This window comes from Salmo salar, chromosome 17 (genome assembly GCF_965601325.2).
Source record: "Salmo salar chromosome 17, fSalSal1, whole genome shotgun sequence".
Taxonomy (NCBI): Eukaryota; Metazoa; Chordata; class Actinopteri; order Salmoniformes; family Salmonidae; genus Salmo; species Salmo salar.
Window position 1 is genome coordinate 55,936,373 of NC_138307.1, and position 19,518 is coordinate 55,955,890.

The 19,518-nt window shown below is 42.8% G+C and overlaps 2 protein-coding genes across 6 annotated transcripts; one reads left to right on the top strand and one right to left on the bottom strand.

The window, feature by feature from the left end:
• Window positions 1–1,153: 1,153 nt before the first annotated feature.
• On the bottom strand, window positions 1,154–18,699 carry LOC100136496 (FIP2-like). 5 transcript variants are annotated; one of them, NM_001434480.2, is made up of 13 exons: window positions 18,575–18,699; window positions 13,274–13,419; window positions 12,876–13,081; window positions 12,427–12,585; window positions 12,114–12,286; window positions 11,892–12,045; window positions 11,185–11,300; window positions 10,884–11,033; window positions 10,560–10,644; window positions 10,273–10,425; window positions 4,014–4,156; window positions 3,844–3,908; window positions 1,154–2,036 (listed from the first exon to the last, which is right to left on the bottom strand). In NM_001434480.2, the coding sequence occupies exons 2-13, from the start codon at window positions 13,413–13,415 to the stop codon at window positions 1,915–1,917; spliced, it is 1,668 nt and encodes a 555-aa protein (NP_001421409.2). In that variant the 5' UTR covers window positions 13,416–13,419; window positions 18,575–18,699; the 3' UTR covers window positions 1,154–1,914. The 5 variants fall into 5 exon arrangements, with proteins under 5 accessions (NP_001421409.2, NP_001421408.2, NP_001421411.2 ...); NM_001434479.2 differs by having other exon boundaries at window positions 18,423–18,699; NM_001434482.2 differs by lacking the exon at window positions 18,575–18,699 and adding an exon at window positions 18,297–18,410.
• Window positions 4,494–11,761, top strand: LOC106576186 (hemagglutinin/amebocyte aggregation factor). Its single transcript, XM_082963888.1, has 5 exons — window positions 4,494–4,651; window positions 4,933–5,011; window positions 9,138–9,326; window positions 9,587–9,739; window positions 9,828–11,761. The coding sequence occupies exons 1-5, from the start codon at window positions 4,537–4,539 to the stop codon at window positions 9,874–9,876; spliced, it is 585 nt and encodes a 194-aa protein (XP_082820014.1). The 5' UTR covers window positions 4,494–4,536; the 3' UTR covers window positions 9,877–11,761.
• Window positions 18,700–19,518: the final 819 nt, after the last annotated feature.

Consider the following 19,518-nt stretch of genomic DNA (forward strand, 5'->3'; position numbering starts at 1 on the left):
TTTTTTTAAATGTACAGATAATCAGGGTCATACTCCAACACTCAGACATGATTTACAAACAAAGCATTTGTGTTTAGTGAGTTCACCAGATCAGAGGCAGTAGGGTTGACTAGGGATTTTGTCTTTAAGTGCATGAATTAGACTATTTTCCTGTCCTTCTAAACATTCAAAATGTAACGAGTACTTTTGGGTGTCAGGGAAAATGTATGGAGTAACAAGTATTATTTTCTTTAGGAATATAGTGGAGTAAAAGTTGTCTGAAATACAAATAGTAAAGTAAAATAGATACCCCCCAAAATACTACTTAACACCGCTGCAAATTACTCGCATATCGCCAATAAAATCATAGAAAAATGTATACCTAGTGTATACTTAGTTTACATTTTCTGTTGAAATGATCATACACATTATTTGATACGTTTATTTCATTTTATTGACTGGCGCCTCTAAAGTAGGAATGGCTCATTTTAATATAGGCAACAGCCGTTGTGCTAATATTTGCACAAAGTTGGTGAATGTCAAACATGGTTTGTGCTATCGGGATCCGAGATCAAGAACATATTGAATTTGAAAGGTTAAAGTAAGAGTTAGAGGTTAGATTACGGTAAGTCCCAAAGAACCCGGATTGTACTAACGGAACAAACATCTGAAGATATTTAACCTTTATTTAACTAGACAAGTCAGTTAAGATCAAATTCTTATTTACAATGACGGTCTACCAAAAGACAAAGGGGCCTCCTGTGGGGACGGGATTAAAAATTAAAAATATATTTAAAAAATGACAAAACACACTAGATGAAGAGATTTAAAACATCGCATGGCAGCAACACAACACAACACGGTAGCAGCACAAAACAGGGTATAAACATTATTGGACACCGACAACAGCACAAAGGGTAAAAAGGCAGAGACAATACATCACGCAAAGCAGAAAGCTGTCAGTAAGTGTCCACGATTGAGTGTTTGAATTAAGAGATTGAGATAAAACTGTCCAGTTTGAGTGTTTGTTGCAGCTCGACCTGCTTTATAGCATAGATATAAAGCAGATTCTGTTCTATATCCATGGTGGGTACTCTGTTGCATTTTTTTCAGGTGGATCAGAGTTTTATTCTCTAGATGTGTGTGCAACAACAAAGACAGACAGAAACAGCCTACTGTACCAATAACACCTTTATTACATATTTTCATAATTATATTACAGAATCACAGGATTTGTAAATACATCTGGATACAGAAGTTAGTAGTTAGCTAATACAGTACACAGTCCCTTGCATAGTCATACATCCTGCAGGCTACATAGGTTTAATTATGAAATGTACAAACCATGATTATGATGGATAAAATGGATGTTCAATATACATTTACAAAAACTGTCTTGGGCATCCTTCCCTCCGTTGAATTATTCAAAACGAAATGTCTATGCTGTAATCATGATCTATTCATGACCTTCATCGAAACAGCTTGATTAAATTGAACCACCCGAAAATCCATAATAAGCATTTAATAAACCAAATTGTTTCTTGCTAAAGAGTTAATTCTAAACTATGTGACAGACAGCTGTCAAAAGAAAATAAACGAGTTACCACACTTAAAATAGAAAATTCCAGTTCTCCATTTATCACCTAACAGTATATTAAACGTGATGCATTTTACAGGATGTTTTTCACCCCTAACAAAAAAATGAGTGTCTAGTTGCGCTCTGTAAGAATACATTTTATATTATAGTTAGTTATATGTTCTAAAACATAGACCAGAGCAACATAGCCATGAACTGCAAAATAAATGCACTTTTTAAAGCATAAAGGCTGCATTTTACTCTGCAATAAATCGAATGATGACGAACTAGAGGAAGAATCGGAGTAAGGTGCATCTGCGGCAGTTGTCTTTGTTGTTGCTGATGACTATGATGAAGGCTCAGATGATGCAGTCCATGATGTGAATCTGCAGGCTGTCCAGGTCTGGTAGGATCTCGTTACACTTGGGGCAGACTTGCTCCGGTATATTCCCCTGCTGCTGCCAGTCCCCGGCATCACCACCTATCAGACACACAGTGGTATGGTAACGGTATTCCCTTATATACAGTCGTGGCCAAAAGTTTTGAGAATGACACAAATTAATTTTCAAAGTCTGCTGCCTCAGTTTGTATGATGGCAATTTGCATATACTTCAGAATGTTATGAAGAGTGATCAGATGAATTGCAATTAATTGCAAAGTCCCTCTTTGCCATGCAAATGAACTGAATCCCCAAAAATCTTTTCCACTGCATTTCAGCCCTGCCACAAAAGGACCAGCTGACATGTCAGTAATTCTCTCGTTAACACAGGTGTGAGTGTTGACGAGGACAAGGCTGGAGATCACTCTGTCATGCTGATTGAGTTCGAATAACAGACTGGAAGCTTCAAAAGGAGGGTGGTGCTTGGGATCATTGTTCTTCCTCTGTCAACCATGGTAACCTGCAAGGAAACACGTGCCGTCATCATTGCTTTGCACAAAAAGGGCTTCACAGGCAAGGATATTGCTGCCAGTAAGATTGCACCTAAATCAACCATTTATTGGATCATCAAGAACTTCAAGGAGAGCGGTTCAATTGTTGTGAAGAATGCTTCAGGGCGCCCAAGAAAGTCCAATAAGCGCCAGAACCGTCTCCTAAAGTTGATTCAGCTGCGGGTACGGGGCACCACCAGTACAGAGCTTGCTCAGGAATGGCAGCAGGCAGGTGTGAGTGCATCTGCACTAACAGTGAGGCGAACACTTTTGGAGGAAGGCCTGGTGTCAAGAAGAGCAGCAAAGAAGCCACTTCTCTTCAGGAAAAACATCAGGGACAGACTGATATTCTGCAAAAGGTAGAGGGATTGGACTGCTGAGGACTGAGGTAAAGTCATTTTCTCTGAAGAAGCCCCTTTCCGAGTTGGTGCATCTGGAAAAAAGCTTGTCCGGAGAAGACAAGGTGAGCGCTACCATCAGTCCTGTGTCATGCCAACAGTAAAGCATCCTGAGACCATTCATGTGTGGGGTTGATTCTCAGCCAAGGGAGTGGGCTCACTCACAATTTTGCCTAAGAACACAGCCATGAATAAAGAATGGTACCAACACATCCTCCGAGAGCAACTTCTCCCAACCATCCAGGAACAGTTTGGTGACGAACAATGCCTTTTCCAGCATGATGGAGCACCTTGCCATAAGGCAAAAGTGATAACTAAGTGGCTCGGGGAACAAAACATCGATATTTTGGGTCCATGGCCAGGAAACTCCCCAGACCTTAATCCCATTGAGAACTTGTGGTCAATCCTCAAGAGGCGGGTGGACAAACAAAAACCCACAAATTCTGACAAACTCCAAGCATTGATTATGCAAGAATGGGCTGCCATCAGTCAGGATGTGGCCCAGAAGTTAATTGACAGCATGCCAGGGTGGATTGCAGAGGTCTTGAAAAAGAAGGGTCAACTGCAAATATTGACTCTTACCATCAACTTCATGTAATTGTCAATAAAATCCTTTGACACTTGTGAAATGCTTGTAATTATACTTCAGTATTCCATAGTAACATCTGACAAAAATATCTGAAGACACTGAAGCAGCAAACTTTTGGAAAGTAATATTTATGTCATTCTCAAAACTTTTGGCCACAACTGTACACACACACACACACACACACACACAGCATAAATTATGTAATTATCATTGTTGTAAATAATTTGAGATGGGATGAGGAGGAGCAGTGTTTTCGTGATCAAATAAATACGAGATAACATTTGATTGGCAGATAACAATATGATGTGCCCTGGCTTGAGCCCTGCTCTCTCAGCAAGGTGAATGACTTAAAGCAATGTACTGTCCTGTACCTCTGGCTCCCTGCATGTTGCCTCCACGTGGCATGTGTCTTCTCTGCATATCGCTCAGAGATTGCCTACAGAAACCAGTTGTAGTCAGGCGGTGGATCCAAAATGGCAGTGAACGTAACCTAATATGACCAGTCTGTGATCATATTATCAATATGTAATCTGATGTGCACCTGCCCAGTGAGTCCATCTCGTCCTGTAGCTGAGTGTTCTGTTTCTTGACAAACTCCAGCTGAGCAAACAGACGTTCCTTCTCCTCGTGAATCTTCTCCCGAGCTGCTCGCTCCGCGTAGAAGTCAGAGGAGTACACCTCCGCCTGGACAAAAAACACACACAATTAAAAATGACACATGCACATAATCAAATGGACACACACAAACCATTTGTCTATACGTGTCAATGATTACAAGGCGTGGTTGTATTGTTGCACAGATTAACGTGAATGCCATCAACAGAATGTAGTGTATTGGTTAAAATTTTTTATATTCAATGTTCTTTAAAATGTTGTAAAATTATGGAACAGCAAACCAATAAGCCCCTGGGGGGATTAATAAAGTTAAGAGGGATAATTCATGAAAAATGTCAGTTTTGCAACATCATTTCTCAGAAACAAAACTTGGAATGATGCCAGCAATACAAACACAAAAATTACACAAGAACATGGCCCAAGAACACTGCTTGGTTGTGGCTCTATAAATGGATCATTTCCCTTGCTTGTGCTATTGTGTTAAGACTACACGCCTCAGAGAAGCCATGAACGGACCCAATTTCTATATTCTGCTTCTTGCTGGTGTCTTGGTCAACGGGCAAGGTAGGCTGTTGTTTTAAGTTGTAGGCTGAATGAAGTGTTCATTTCTTTGTGTAAGAGGTTGGTTATCAGGAAAACATTTATAATTGGCTTACAGCCCAAATACATGAAGAGTGAGTAACCAAAATGTCTAGGAGGTGCAGATTACCATTATCATATGATTATGCTTTTTGCACTCAATTTACATAATTGTTTTTACTATTTTTTAAAATACTTCCTTTAGGCAATGATGCTGTCTTACAGTACATGTATTCATTTATTGTGCCCTTGCTTGTGTGTTGCAGGCGTCCGATGGGAAAACCAATTTGACCAGCCCTTACATTTTAACTGCCCTTCAAAACAATCCATCTCTTACATAAACAGGTGAGAAAAGGCACTAAATTTGCCTACTATCAATATTCTACCAAAGTGGAATACCTCATCCTTCTTTTTGCGTCGGCACTTTCACTGACTGATTCCCAAAATGAAACGTGTTCTCTAATCGTTAGTGCTGTTCTACTTTTCATCACCAATTTTGAACAAAATGATCTCATTATGCTGCATAGACCAGTAAGTGCCAGTGTTTATTTGAGACCACCTAAAGCGAGACCGATTCAAGACCAAGACTTAAGCAAATCAAGTCCGAGTCAAGACCAGAAAAATGCGAGTCCAATTCAAGACCATGGTTGTAATTGTGTAAAATCACCACCACAAGAATTCAAAATGTCCAGTATATCTGTGTTCATATTTCAGAACAGATTCTTTAGACATATAGAAAACTAAAAAAAAATGCATGCTGAGAGAAAATAGAGCCATTCTACAAATATTACTAACCCAAACACATTGGGGAACAATGGCCTTCTAAGCCTTTAGACAAGGGCTAAGGATTTATAAAAAAGAATGATTATATTAACATGATAATTATTATTTTAGATTTTTCTCATTTAATCTCTTCAATTTTTGTTGGAAAGGTTTAACACTAAAGAGAAAAAAGATCCAACTTGGATTTTTCTTTGCTGGTCTCTGGGGAGATAAATCTAGCTAGCCAAGTCATCCATTCCTATGCCATCAGAAGCTAGATAAAGGCATATGCCATTAAACTGTTTTATGGCAACATTTTGGAGTGACAGTAGAATCAACCAATCACATTTTAAATTAATGTGTGGGACAGTTTTTACAAAAACTTCTGCCTTCTTGAAGGCCAACTGGTCACTGTGCAATAGCGAGCAGTAGTTTTCCCACAGTCTATAGCTAGCTAGCATTTGTTGTCGGCTAGTTTGCAGCAGCTGCAGCAGGTGTTATCAAAGAGGATGTTGTTGCTAATTTGTTAGCGTCTCCCTTTTCAAGAAGACTTTCAAGTTACGTTTCAAATGATCATCTGGTGAGTGAAACTGTGTTTAGCCATCTCTTTGAAAATAACTTGTGTGTGAAACATTGTTGCATTTAAAGTGGAACTGACAGCATTTTAGCAACATGAAATCTTATTAAAATCTGTTCATCTACACCACCAGGAAGAATATTACACACACACACACAAAACCTTTACAAGCAACCACTTAGATGGTCAATTTCACGTATTCATAAATTCTTAGAATGTTTGAGAATTACGTATACTAAGGCATCTGTGAAAATTATATAGCAATATTAAGTGGGAAAGAGGCTGTGCGTTTGGACAATTAATAGACACTGCAGCAAATAAAACCGAATAAAAACATCTGTCTTGTCCAGGACGGGAGTCAACACAGACCGGTGGGCTATAGCCAATCAGAGCTACAGTAGACTTTTATACCAACAAGCCATTTGTCACACAGACCTTCCATCATTCACACTGAACTGGACTGTGTGTTTACAGTCAGTAGGACCTTCCATCATTCACACTGAACTGGACTGTGTTTACAGTCAGTAGGACCTTCCATCATTCACACTGAACTGGACTGTGTGTTTACAGTCAGTAGGACCTTCCATCATTCACTTTGAACTGGACTGTGTGTTTACAGTCAGTAGGACCTTCCATCATTCACACTGAACTGGACTGTGTTTACAGTCAGTAGGACCTTCCATCATTCACACTGAACTGGACTGTGTGTTTACAGTCAGTAGGACCTTCCATCATTCACACTGAACTGGACTGTGTGTTTACAGTCAGTAGGACCTTCCATCATTCACACTGAACTGGACTGTGTGTTTACAGTCAGTAGGACCTTCCATCATTCACACTGAACTGGACTGTGTGTTTACAGTCAGTAGGACCTTCCATCATTCACTTTGAACTGGACTGTGTGTTTACAGTCAGTAGGACCTTCCATCATTCACACTGAACTGGACTGTGTGTTTACAGTCAGTAGGACCTTCCATCATTCACTTTGAACTGGACTGTGTGTTTACAGTCAGTAGGACCTTCCATCATTCACACTGAACTGGACTGTGTTTACAGTCAGTAGGACCTTCCATCATTCACACTGAACTGGACTGTGTGTTTACAGTCAGTAGGGCCTTCCATCATTCACACTGAACTGGACTGTGTGTTTACAGTCAGTAGGACCTTCCATCATTCACACTGAACTGGACTGTGTGTTTACAGTCAGTAGGACCTTCCATCATTCACACTGAACTGGACTGTGTGTTTACAGTCAGTAGGACCTTCCATCATTCACACTGAACTGGACTGTGTGTTTACAGTCAGTAGGACCTTCCATCATTCACTTTGAACTGGACTGTGTGTTTACAGTCAGTAGGACCTTCCATCATTCACACTGAACTGGACTGTGTGTTTACAGTCAGTAGGACCTTCCATCATTCACACTGAACTGGACTGTGTTTACAGTCAGTAGGACCTTCCATCATTCACACTGAACTGGACTGTGTGTTTACAGTCAGTAGGGCCTTCCATCATTCACACTGAACTGGACTGTGTGTTTACAGTCAGTAGGACCTTCCATCATTCACACTGAACTGGACTGTGTGTTTACAGTCAGTAGGACCTTCCATCATTCACACTGAACTGGACTGTGTTTACAGTCAGTAGGACCTTCCATCATTCACACTGAACTGGACTGTGTGTTTACAGTCAGTAGGACCTTCCATCATTCACACTGAACTGGACTGTGTTTACAGTCAGTAGGACCTTCCATCATTCACACTGAACTGGACTGTGTTTACAGTCAGTAGGACCTTCCATCATTCACACTGAACTGGACTGTGTTTACAGTCAGTAGGACCTTCCATCATTCACACTGAACTGGACTGTGTTTACAGTCAGTAGGACCTTCCATCATTCACACTGAACTGGACTGTGTTTACAGTCAGTAGCAACAGCGTGACTTTAGATAATTAGAACACATTCACCAAATGCCACAAAATACACCTGAATGGATTTCTGCAAATATGTAAACACCACGGGAGTCCTGTTACATTTGGGAACTTTACAGTCCTCTTGACCACCATGAAAAGGTCTGCTCTCTCCCCCTCAGTTATGCACATCAACAACAAGATCAACAACTCATGCAAGCCAGAGCAAGATGAGCTAAAATCTAACCAAGGAACATTAGATAAACCCTCTCAAACCTTTTCAGCTAGTTGGCCGTCAAAATTGCACTGATAAACGATGGGGAATTGTAGCCTCCGAGTACTTCTGCAGCTTGCCTGTCAATTCATGCTTGTCCCAACCAAGCACACACACACACATCAGTAGGGATTAAGAAGTGAGTATACGCCATGCCCCATACAGCTTATACCTGCGTATACCCTGCACTACACCACTGGCCCTTTGTGTTTTCTAAAAAGTCCACACTGTACTAACCTGTCACACACTGAAGACCTATAGGTTCACCACTGTACTAACCTGTCACACACTGAAGACCTATAGGTTCACCACTGTACTAACCTGTCACACGCTGAAGACCTATAGGTTCACCACTGTACTAACCTGTCACACGCTGAAGACCTGTAGGTTCACCACTGTACTAACCTGTCACACACTGAAGACCTATAGGTTCACCACTGTACTAACCTGTCACACACTGAAGACCTATAGGTTCACCACTGTACTAACCTGTCACACACTGAAGACCTATAGGTTCACCACTGTACTAACCTGTCACACATTGAAGGCCTATAGGTTCACCACTGCGCAAATATGTCTATAATAGATTCAAAGGCTGTTAAGAGACTATTAAAATGTTTCAAGATAGGAATGTATATATTTGGCCCGGTGAAGTGTTTTTTATGTGGTGACTGAATGGAAGATGATATGAGTTTTTTTACTCTGCTGGTTTCTGGAAGAATTGAATGAGTCCTCACTGTCCTAGACCGAGTACAAATGTATCCGACACCAAGACAAGACCGAGACACTGAATATCTGGTCTCGAGTACTACAACACTGCTAGGTGCACTGCACTGTACTGCACTGTTGATACTGGGCATATCAACAAATTAAACCTTCAATTTATGTTTGTTTTCAAATCAATTCAACCATTAATATGTGCATTGTCATTGATCTATCTAATTTCAGTCAGCATAACAACGCCTATGAAGACCGTGTGTGGGGCTTTGAGTGCACAAACACGTTTGTCAATGAGCCCATATGCCACTGGTCTCCTTACGTCAATAACTTCGACCAGGAGTTCACCTTTGAATGCCCCAAAAACTATGTCCTCACCGGGATGAACAGCTATCATTCCAACCGCCATGAGGACAGAAGGTGAGAAGACCTCACCGTTTACCACATCCTATGTTACATCCTATGTTCAAATAGTAGTTGTTTATTTTTTTTCAAATACTTTGAGCGGTTGATTTAGCCTGCTCAGAGTGCCATATGAGCAGCATTTGCACTTTTGGGACTATTCCATTGGGTCCATCAAATACAGCTGAAGTATTTGAAAGAAAACAAATATTTGAATCCAGGTTTGACATAATCCTGACTGTGATCAGTGTGTTATACATGTATGATTTCAATCCCAGGTGGAAGTTCTACTGCTGTCGAGCCAGCAGCTACTGTAACCTGAAGTGTCAGTGGACCCCTTACATCAACAACTTTGATGAGGACATCTCTTGGCATGTCCCTAGCCAGAACTACCTAGTTGGGGCCGGAAGCTACCATTCCAATCCTCATGAGTGAGTACAATGTGTGTGTGATTTTGGTGGGGGGGAAGAGGTTTCAACAACAAGAATGTTTACCTCAAAATGTATTGTGTATTTTCAGAGATCGTCGCTGGAGATACCAGTACTGCACACAGAAGGCATACTGCTGATATTACGGCTGATTATTCCATTCTTGAATTAAGATTGCCTATTGCCTTCTTTCTTGTGTTTCATTTAATTATTTTTTCCATTGCATATTCATATCAAGCCACTGAGTCTGAGTAGAAGTAAAAATAAATGTTATATTTTTGGGGAAAAAGAAAAGCTGCGCCTATTTCACTTTATGAAAATATAAGCTGTTGTTAGACTTTTTTGGGAGGGTACTTAGCCTTCATTTAACTGCTGGTTTAACAAAGAAACTTCCTTCACTGACAGTCACTTTTAAGTTGCTGTATAACTCCAAAATGTTCACACAGAGTTCAGTACAATTAAATTAGAATGTTTGAACCTTTTTCCAAGTGTGAGAACACACACAACTAGATGGAGAACACACACAGAAAACCTACCTGAGCCTGAAACACAGAGATGGTCTCCAGCTCCTTCTCCTTCTGATATATCTCCTGCTTCATAACATCTATCTGCTGTTGCTTAGCAGCCAGGGCCTTCTCTGCTGCGTCCAGTCTGGTCTGCAGGTCTCCCACCTCCTTAGTGACCAGTGGCTGGAGGCCACACAGAGGGCAACGGTCAGATTCATCACATTCACCATGCCATACCATTTTGACAAAGGACAAAACAGTGCAATGTGCCAAACTAGACTGATTTCTGTTTAACAGAGGCTAAGTAGTGTGGTCACCTCTCTGTTCTTGCTCTCTTGCTTCAACTCGTTGTAGTCCTCGAATAGCTTGGTGTAGGCATCCTTCAGCTGGGTCAGGTTAGTCCTGAGGAGAGGAGGAGGGGCAACTGACTCATGATGACTAAGGAGTATTTGGATATAGAAACTCATGGCACTGACCAGTGGAAACTGATAGGGGGAGTGGGATGATTTCAAAAGAGGAGCAGGGAATTTATGTCCCAAGACCCCACCCAAGGGAATGGCCTATAGTGTCAGAGGGAGTAGGCATATGTCAGAGTGTGTGTGTGTGTGTGTGTGTGTGTGCATGCTTGACTGTCGTCCCACCTCTCCTCTCCAGCCTTCCTCTGCTCTAGCTGGCTCTGGGCCTTCATACTGTCCACCTGCAGCTTCAGTCTGTCATTCTCACTCTGTACCTCCTGCTTCTCTACCAGCTGGGCTGTCAGAGTCACCACGTCACGCTCCACATCCCTACATCTACAGAGAGAGAGGGGGATGGGGAGATAGAGAGGGACAGAGGCAAAGCAAAAGGGTGGTATTGGGGGAAAGGGAATGAGCAAAGGTTAGCATAGTTTGCACATTTTCATTGTCTATGTAGCTCTCCCTCTCTCCTCTCCATCTCTCTCACCTGTCCTGCAGGTTCTTCTTCATGCCCTCTGCCTCGTCCAGTTTGCTCTGAGCCTGCTGTAGCTCACTAAACAGGCTCATCATCTGAGCCTTCAGATCCTCCACCTCTGATGCAGCCTGACACATAACAGGCAACAGTCCAACAAACTGACAGTTCTGATCGAGAAGCTAAGGGTTAGGACATTGTAATGGGGAAATGTAAGATGAATAAAGTTAATATCCAGTTAAGAGTAATTAACAATGCTAAGCATATTTATGTTCTCTTTCTGTAATACACATGATTTCCAGTGTTTTATTTGGGAAACCTTCTGGTTGATGGTCACTAGACTTGATACTGAATGTTATGAATTGTTCATAGCTGATGGTGATTGATGCCAGACTGGAGGTACAAGGACACCGATTGTTATTGTATTCTGGGACACTGTGATTCTGTAGCAGCTGATGTTGTGACTTCCTACAAGCCTCTCGGTGGGTGTTTACAGAACATTGGTGCTGTGAGATTAGAATATAAGGGCCTGCTTCTGTGCTTGAGGTGTCTCCCTGTTCCAACTTCTATTAAACCACATTGATTTACTTTATCTGTGACTTCTTTTATTCACCAGGAAAATCCCTATTACATACTGTACATTAATACATTTCAATCTCATGAACTTCCCTGCTCTTACAGGGTGAGAGACAGGCTGGGTAAGAGCTTATCTGTGTATCTACCCTCTCCTTCCCAGAGTTCTGTTGGGGCTCCTCCTCTGGTTCTGGCTCAGTACCACATGCTGTGGTGGCTAGTGCTGGGGAAAGCACCTCTGGCAGTAGTGAGGTCTGTGTGGAGCTCTCCGTGTTAGTTACTTTCTCCTCCAGCTCTGTGATTCTGAAAGACATAGGAACATCAGTCTTTGGTTCCACCCAAACATAAGCCTAGGCAGAAATGCGGCCTACCTGGATCTGGTAGCCTGGAGCTCCATTTGTAGCCTCTCCACCCTCTGGGTCTCCTTCCTCAGGGACTGGAGCAGCTGGCTGACAGTCAGCTCCTCAGACTCATGCCTGGATACACTCATGTCATACCTGGGGTCCCTTTCATTATGATACAGGTCCTTTCCAGTATCCTCTCTCTCACACACACACACACACACACACACACACACACACACACACACACACACACACACACACACACACACACAGAGCAGTGCTAAAGTCAGGACACACACCTTCATAATATGGACGGATGGAGTGAGTGAGTGTTACTCACAGCAATCCTGATCTCTATGAAGGAGTCGTCCTCTGACCCTTGACCTGTCTTGAGCTGGAGTTCAGAGTTCATGACCACCAGGTCACTCTTCTCAGCCTGCAGACGCACCAGCTGGGCACGCAGTGCCTCCAGTTCTGCAGTCTGATTGGCTGTCTCGGCCTGGAGGTGACACAGCACAGATAAGACAAAAGTCTGCCCAGCATTATACCCATACAATATATATATATACCCATATACAAATATAATATATAATATATCTAATATACACACACACACACACACACACACACACACACTATTTTCCAAGTCTCTTCTTTTGTTATACAAAATCTAGCTAAAACTACAGACAATCATCCATCCTCCAAACATTCATTTCTCTATTAATAAGCTGAATGTCTGGTCTAGCCAGAGAACTAACCTTGTGAACATTAGCCTTCCCTTTCTCTCACCTGTCCTTTCCCCTCTCCTTCTCCTCCCTCCAGCTCCTCCACCTTCATGCTGAGCTCCTGGTTGTGCGAGGAGAGGGCCTCCACACGGCCGCGCGCCTCATCAAGCCTCCCCTCCAGGAACTCCTTCTCCTCCCTCTGCTTCTCCCTCCACACAGACAAACCCTCGAAGCGCTCCTTCATCGACATGTTAGTCTGCTTCAGCGCCTCTACAGGGAAAGATGCACAGAGAGGACATTACTGTAAAACACACACTGACAGAGCAGTCAATAACATAATCAGCCATTGCAAGACAATCAGAACCTCATATGCCATAACATCCCAATGTCTCCGCCCCATACACTAGATTTTCAATAAGCTTTAAGGCTGAAACACATTCTGGTCCCCTCTCCATGTCTCACCCTTCAGGTCTCGGTTCTCCTGGATGAGATGGTTCATTTGCTGCAGCGTTTCCTCCAGGGTGCCTGTGGTGGGGATGTGGCCGGGGTGAGAGCTAGGACCCCGGGAGATGTCCCCGTTCACCATGGGGGAGCTGGACGCCATCACTCTACAGCAAGATGAGGCGGTGTGGAGACATGCAAGTGGACAATACATTCTCAAACCATGGAATACACTAGAATGAGAATAGGGACTCTGATTCTAGGGAAGGCTAGGACAATCACACTATATATATATATATTCTCTAGAGCTGCATGCATCAAAACAACAAACAGCACACGCCGTGTCAGAGGTGTGAAGGAATACTATTGCACAATGACTCATGTACACCGGGCAATAGCCGTTATTGAATAATCTTATCAGCAGCTGTCATGTGTCAGGCGGCTCCTCACAGTGCCCACCAGAGAGAGGCCAGCAGCCTGCCTGAGTTGGCTGGCCACTTTTCATGTCATTTAATAAACTGATAGTATATTGTAGCGATGTTAAAGCAACACCTAGCGAACTCTTCAAGAGGTTCGGACCTTTTGGTGCAACGGACCTCTTCGCGTAACTCACGTGTTTCCCAAACTCGGTGGACGTTTTCGTTTCTGCCCTAGCACTGCAGAAAGGATTCAAATGATCAACTAACCATCAAGCTTTGGGCAAAAACCAAAACGTGCACCCCTTTGAGTTCCAAGGATGGAGTTTGGGAAACACCGGTTAACCGTTAAGGCACGTGTCAAACTCATTCCCTGGAGGGCCGATTGTCTGCTGGTTTTCACTTCTCCCTTGTACTTGATGAATTAAGGTCACTGATTGGTTAAGAACTCCCATCACTTGGCTGTAGGTCTTAATTGCACACAAATTGAAAGGAGAAACCAAAAACCAGCAGTCACTCAGCCCTCCATGGAATGAGTTTGACACCCCTGTGTCAAACTAATTTTGAAAAATGAATCTCTCCTGAAATAAGTCTCTCACTGTTGCCGCCTGTTATAGACCCCCCTCAGCTCCCAGCTGTGCCCTGGACGCCATATGTGAATTGATTGCATCTATCTTCAGAGTTCGTTCTGTTAGGCGACCTAAACTGGGATATGCTTAACACCCCGGCAGTCCTACAATCTAAGCTAGATGCCCTCAATCTCACACAAATGATCAAGGAACCAACCAGGTACAACCCTAAATCTGTAAACATGGGCACCCTCATAGATATTATCCTGACCAACTTGCCCTCCAAATACACCTCTGCTGTTTTCAATCAGGATCTCAGCAATCACTGCCTCATTGCCTGCGTCCGCTATGGGTCCGCGGTCACACGTCCACCCCTCATCACTGTCAAACACTCCCTAAAACACTCCTGCGAGCAGGCCTTTCTAATCGACCTGGCCCGGGTATCCTGGAAGGATATTGACCTCATCCCATCAGTAGAGGATGCCTGGTCGTTCTTTAAAAGTAATTTCCTCACCATCTTAAATAAGCAAGCCCCTTTCAAAAATGTAGAACTAAGAACAGATATAGCCCTTGGTTCACTCCAGACCTGACTGCCCTCAACCAGCACAAAAACATCCTGTGGCGGACTGCACTAGCATCGAATAGTCCCCGCGATATGCAACTTTTCAGGGAAGTCAGGAACCAATACACGCAGTCAGTTAGGAAAGCAAAGGCTAGCTTTTTCAAACAGAAATTTGCATCCTGTAGCTCTAACTCCAAAATGTTCTGGGACACTATAAAGTCCATTTCCTCCTGGCTACCCCAACCCCGGCCAACCGCTCCGCAACCCATGCAGCTACTTGCCCAAGCCTCCCCAGCTTCTCCTTCATCCAAATCCAGATAGCAGATGTTCTGAAAAAGCAGCAAAACCTGGACCTGTATAAATCAGCTGGGCAAGACAATCTGGACTCTCTCTTTCTAAAACTATCCGCCGCCATAGTTGCAACCCCTATTACCGGTCTGTTTAACCTCTCTTTCGTATCTTCCGAGATTCCTAAAGATTGGAATTCTGCCGCGGTCATCCCCCTCTTCAAAGGGGGTGACACTCTAGACCCAAACTGTTACAGACCTATATCCATCCTGCCCTGCCTTTCTAAAGTCTTCGAAAGCCAAGTTAACAAACAGATCACAGACCATTTCGAATCCCACCGTACCTTCCCCGCTGTGCAATCCGGTTTACGAGCTGGTCAAGGGTGCACCTCAGCCACGCTCAAGGTACTAAACGATATAACCGCTATCGATAAAAGACAGTACTGTGCGGCCGTCTTCATCGACCTGGCCAAGGCTTTCGACTCTGTCAATCACCACATTGTTATCGGCAGACTCAACAGCCTTGGTTTCTCAAATGACTGCCTCGCCCACCAACTACTTCTCAGACAGAGTTCAGTGTGTCAAATCGGAGGGCCTGTTGTCCAGACCTCTGGCAGTTTCTATGTGGGTACCAGAGGGTTCAATTCTCAGGCTGACTCTTTTCTCTGTATATATCAACGATGTCGCTCTTGCTGTGGGTGATTCCTTGATCCACCTCTACGCAGATGACACCATTCTGTATACATCTGTCCCCTCTTTGGACACTGTGTTAACCTCTCTTGGGTAGGGGGCAGTATTTTCACCTCCGGATGAAAAGCATGCCCAAAGTAAACTGCCTTTTACTCAGGCCCAGAAGCTAGGATATGCATATAATTGGTAGATTTGGACAGAAAACACTAAAATAATGTCTGTGAGCATAACAGAACTGATATGGCAGGTGAAACCCAAAGGACAATCCATCCAGGGAAAAACATTTTTGAGGTCATTGGATTCTCCAATGGTTTTCTATGGGATACCCTTATTAGGAACCTGGTTGCAGTTCCTATGGCTTCCACTAGATGTCAACAGTCTTTAGAAATTGTTCGATGTTTTTCTTTTGAGAAATGAAGACGTAGTCCTATTCATTGTAAGTGTCACTCCAGGTGGACTCTACTGTTTTGGTGCGCGTTTCACGTTTTTATCCGGTATTAGAAACAGTTTATTCCACCTTAAATTTTATCGATTATTTACGTTTTATGGTACCTGAGGTTGGATTAGGAAGTTGTTTGAAATGTTTGGACCAAGTTTACAGGTAACTTATTAGATACTTTGTAGGCATGTTGGGCGAGTTGAAACCAGTCTATTTCTGAATCAAACGCGCCAAATAAATGGACATTTTTGGGACATAAAAAAGGACATTATCGAACAAAAGTACCATTTATGATGTTTCTGGGACATTTGAGTGCCAACAGAAGAAGATCTTCAAAGGTAAGGCATTAATTATATCGCCATTTCTGACTTTTGTGGCGCACCTGCCTGGTTGAAATATGATTTTCATGTGTTTGTATGCGGGGCGCTGTCCTCAGATAATCGCATGGTTTGCTTTCGCCGTAAAGCCTTTTTGAAATCTGACACAGCGGCTGGATTAACAAGTTAAGCTTTATTTTGATGTATAACACATATACTTTCAAGAATGTTAAATATTTGAATTTGGTATTTTTGAATTTCGCGCTCTGCAATTTCACTGGATGTTGGCCAGGTGGGACGCTACCGTCCCACCTGCCCATAAGAAGTTAACAAATCTCCAAATGAGCTTCAATGCCATACAACACTCCTTCCGTGGCCTACAACTGCTCTTAAACGCTAGTAAAACTAAATGCATGCTTTTTAACCGATCGCTGCCCGCACCCGCCCGCCCGACTAGCATCACTACTCTGGACGGTTCTGACTTAGGCATTTGTAGTTGTCCACATATTCTAGGTGCCTGGCTAGACTGTAACCTCTCCTTCCAGACTCATATTAAACATCTCCAATCCAAAATGAAATTTAGAGTCGGCTTCCTATTTCGCAACAAAGCCTCCTTCACTCACGCTGCCTAACATACCCTCGTAAAACTAACTCTCCTACCGATCCTCAACTTCGGCGATGTAATTTACAAAATAGCCTCCAACACTCTACTCGGCAATCTGGATGCAGTCTATCACAGTGCGGCTGGCCCTCGCTACATATTTTTCGCCAGACCCACTGGCTCCAGGTCATCTATAAGTCTTTGCTAGGTAAAGCCCCGCCTTATCTCAGCTCACTGGTCACCATAACACCCACCCGTAGCACACACTCCAGCAGGTATATCTCACTGGTCATCCCCAAAGCCAACACCTCCTTTGGCCACCTTTCCTTCCAGTTCTCTGCTGCCAATGACTGGAACGAATTGCAAAAATCGCTTAAGCTGGTGACTTATATCTCCCTCACTAACTGATCGCTGCAGCTGTACACAGCCCATCTGTAAATAACCCATGCAATCTACCTTCCTCATCCCAATATTGTTTTCATTTACTTTTTTCACACCAGTATTTCTACTTGCACATCATCATCTGCACATCTATCACTCCAGTTTTAATTTGCTAAATTGTAATTACTTGCTACTATGGCCTATTTGTTGCCTTACCTCCTTACGCCATTTGCACACACTGTATATAGACTTTCTTTGTATTCTATTGTATTATTGACTGTACGTTTGTTTATTCCATGTGTAACTCTGTGTTGTTGTTTGTGTCGCACTGCTTTGCGTCATCTTGGCCAAGTCGCAGTTGTAAAATGATTACTTGTTCTCAACTGGCCTACCTGGTTAAATAAAGGTGAAATAAAAAAAATATGTTGCTTTCAAAACAACTGGGAACTAGGTCATGATCTAATTAAGGTTCGGGAATTCGGCGCTCTAGAAAGAGGCCCGAGTTCCCAACTTCCGAATTCTCAGTTGTCATGAAAGCGCTGAAGTCGGAATGTTTTCCAGTCGGTTTGAACGAGGCATAATGTGTTGGCTTTCGCAGGACCTGGGTTTCAGTCCTAGTCGGGACTAACCCCCAAATTCTCTAAAATAACGTGAACGATCAAAACAGGCTAGACTACCGACTCAGAACATGATTTGACTGACATCTGTCAAGGCTAACCTCATTTTCTCCTACTCCTTTCACATTTTACATTCTACATACCTTCGACAATAATAAAATGTACCATATTTGACTGCTTCTTCAGCTAGCTTGGGTAAAAACAAGGTGAGAACGAAATCGTAGTTCCCAAACTGTTAGTGCGTCACATTACACCAGGGCCTAACAAATGAATCGCAATGTCAATACTCACACGTGATTATAGTACACCTTGAAAGAACTCGAATAGATCTTGTTGAAGATCCAACCTTAACACTTCTGTATCGTTTTCTTCGGACTTGTTATTGGTTTACAGCATTTCCTTGTCTTAACGTCACAATAAAGTGTGTGTAAACATTGTATCACCTGCGGAAATGATCAAATCTTCAATCAGATGGATGCGCTTACGGTGGTTTCCCTTCAAAAGCTGTAGACGCATGTATATATTTTGCAAGTCAGTGAATATGCTGCGTTAGTGACATCCTCGAACTGGCGCACAGAGCAGCTGACGGTGACGTCATGGACTGCAATTCCAGCGGGTTTTCCCTTTGGGAGTGACCTTGCACTTTTGGGAAAGGAGTGACATTTGCCTGGTAAACCCATTACATATGAGATCAGAAAGCCGACTCCTCAATCATTTATTTAACAATTTCATTGGAGAATTGAGAATTTATTCAACCTATATTGTAGACTGTTTTCACATCAGTCTAATCAAATAGAAAAGCCTTTTGCCTAATTTCCCCACCATCCGCTTACCGCACTATGACACTGTATCACAATAAAAACATAGAAACTGAGTAGTAAAATGAGGGTATGACTATGAAGGATGAGAGGCTATATGGGCACTCCTGAATGAATAATACAGTTGGGTATAATTGGCTTGCCTTTGACCACAAACTAATGTTGTTGGTTTGCAGGTCATTCACATGTCCACTAGATGGCAACATTAACTTGGAGAAAAAAGGTGTATGGAATGTCCCTGCAGCAAAGTAGGCTCTTGTCTCGTGTAGGCCATGTGTTCAGCCATGTGAAATGTGTGTAAGTCAGAGGAGGCTGGTGGGAGGAGCTATAGGAGGACGGGCCCATTGTATGGCTGGAAGGGAATCAATGGAACGTATCAAACATATGGACACCACATGTTTGACTCCGTTCAATGTATCCATTCCAGCCATTTCAATGAGCCAGTCCTCCTATAGCTCCTCCCACCAGCCTCTGGGTATGTATGTATCGCCATATGATATTAAAAAGTAGGCTTACATTATGTCATTGGCTATTTATTAATAATCGCATATTATCCTACTAATGCTTAC